General features: G+C 24.9%; 1 protein-coding gene across 1 annotated transcript; it reads left to right on the top strand.

The window, feature by feature from the left end:
* Window positions 1-226: 226 nt before the first annotated feature.
* Window positions 227-662, top strand: EIN_481600 (hypothetical protein; the record flags this gene model as incomplete). The annotated part of the gene is made up of 2 exons (XM_004262073.1): window positions 227-289; window positions 390-662. 2 exons carry the CDS (start codon window positions 227-229, stop codon window positions 660-662), a joined length of 336 nt encoding a protein of 111 aa, XP_004262121.1.
* Between the last annotated feature and the right edge of the window lie 1,380 nt (window positions 663-2,042).

The raw sequence follows: 2,042 nt of genomic DNA on the forward strand, positions 1-2,042 counted from the left end.
TTTATTTATTTTAAACTTGGCTTAAATTTTTATTATATCAAAAGTGTGAATTTAAATTTAAATGAATGGGTTTATTTTATGTTTTCATCAATAGAATTAATCTTTATATTTAACTGTATCACAAGTTCAATAAATAACACAAATATTAATATAATAATTGTATTAAAGTAGAACCGAAACAATTAAAGTAAGGAGAATAAAAGCGCCAATAGCAGATGAAGGTTGAATGATGCGATTAATTGATCGACTATTTTCTTTTTTTTCGCATACGTTTAATATAACAGTTATTGTTTGTTCGGCTACTCCTTCACATTTATCGTTTTCATAAAAAGATACAACAACTTCTTCTTTATTTATTACTCCTTTCCCATATATATTTTCTGAGCTAGGTTCTTTTACACATCCTTGTTTATAATATGCTATTAATGGTCCATATTCTTTTGGATACGAACAAGTGTCATCAAAGTAAATTTCGGTCTGAAATAAATGTGCAGGCAAATCTATTGTTAATGCATACTTCTCTGCTACTGATGGATTTAATGTCAATGTATTGCAATCATCTCCAGAAAAATAAGTTAAATTGTTTTTGTTGTTGCACTGATTTCAAATCGGCCAAATATATTGGTTTGAAATTTGATACATTTCCCTATTTCGGCTCCTAAAAAGAAGTTACTTTCATCAAGATACGCATATTCTGAAATTGTAAGTGTTGAACACACTAATAGCGAAATAATGTTCATTTGATTTTAAGTTTATAAAGAGTACTTTTAATAGTTATTTTATACCTTTATGTTATATTTTTGTTTTTTTAAAAAACTTTAACTTATATGTTTGATTGTTTAAAAATATATTTAAAATGTATTATAAATAGATTATTTGTATTAATTATTATAATTTGAAAAAGTAGTTAACTTTTAATATAAAAATGTTAATTTAATTCATGAAATAAATAATCCAAAGAAACTTCAAAGTTTAAAGTTGGGATTTGAAGTCAAAAAATCAAATATTTTAGTTGTACAAATAACAATTTTTGGGGGGTTTTAAAATGTATACTGTATTTCTTATTATTGTTATCATTTCATAACACAACTTAAAATGTAAAACAATAAAATATAAATCAATTTGATGTGTTTGTACTTAAATGTTTTAATTTTTTTAAAAATACATTCAATTGACAATTATTTAGATGAATTTACACCAACAAATATTGATAATATTATAACAATCATTTGGAATCTTTTCAAAATTTTGGAGCTATTTTCCACTTATAAATAACTCAGCTATTTTCAGTGGAAACTTTAAATCAGTTTTATTGTATGCTTCTATAATTAAATACTTTATACATAGCAATCCCAAACGTATAAATATCAGCACTCTTTTTTTATTTTTCTTGTTTTAAAACTTCAGGCGCCATATATATCGGTGTGCCCATATTCTTTAAAAAAGTCATGTTAATCACCAACAAATTAACATTTTTTGCACACCTAAAATCAGTTAATATGGCATTCACTATATCTTCTGAATCAAAAAAACCAAAATATTGTCTGGTTTTAGGTCTCTGTGCAATATTTTATTCTTGTGTAAATACAAAATATTTTTTGAAGCATCTAACATTGTGCTTACTCGTACCTTTATGTCAATTTCTTCAGATTTTTTTTTATTTTTCATTAAGTCTTGTAGACTTCCAAATTAAGCAAATACGGTGACCGTACATATCTTACTTGGTATAAACATGGCACTATAAAAGTGGACTATATATTCACTCCCGATTTTTTCCAACATGTAAACTTTTTTAAAACTCCTCAAGTGACTTTATATCATTTACATTTATTTTCAATTTGTTTAATGCCACAATGTTTCCTCTGAAACTCTTATTATAAACAATTCCAAAATGCTTCCTCGATCTTTTTTCTTCGTTCAATTCTTCGGGATCTAAACAAAATGAAATTTGTGTTTCTGCTTTTGCATTAATTGATATTTCATTTGTTATACATTATTTTATCTTATGATATTAACACTATTTTGTCATTAATTTTACATGA

The sequence above is a fragment of the Entamoeba invadens genome (genome assembly GCF_000330505.1).
Source record: "Entamoeba invadens IP1 unplaced genomic scaffold scaff_1105074725865, whole genome shotgun sequence".
Classification (NCBI taxonomy): domain Eukaryota; phylum Evosea; order Mastigamoebida; family Endamoebidae; genus Entamoeba; species Entamoeba invadens.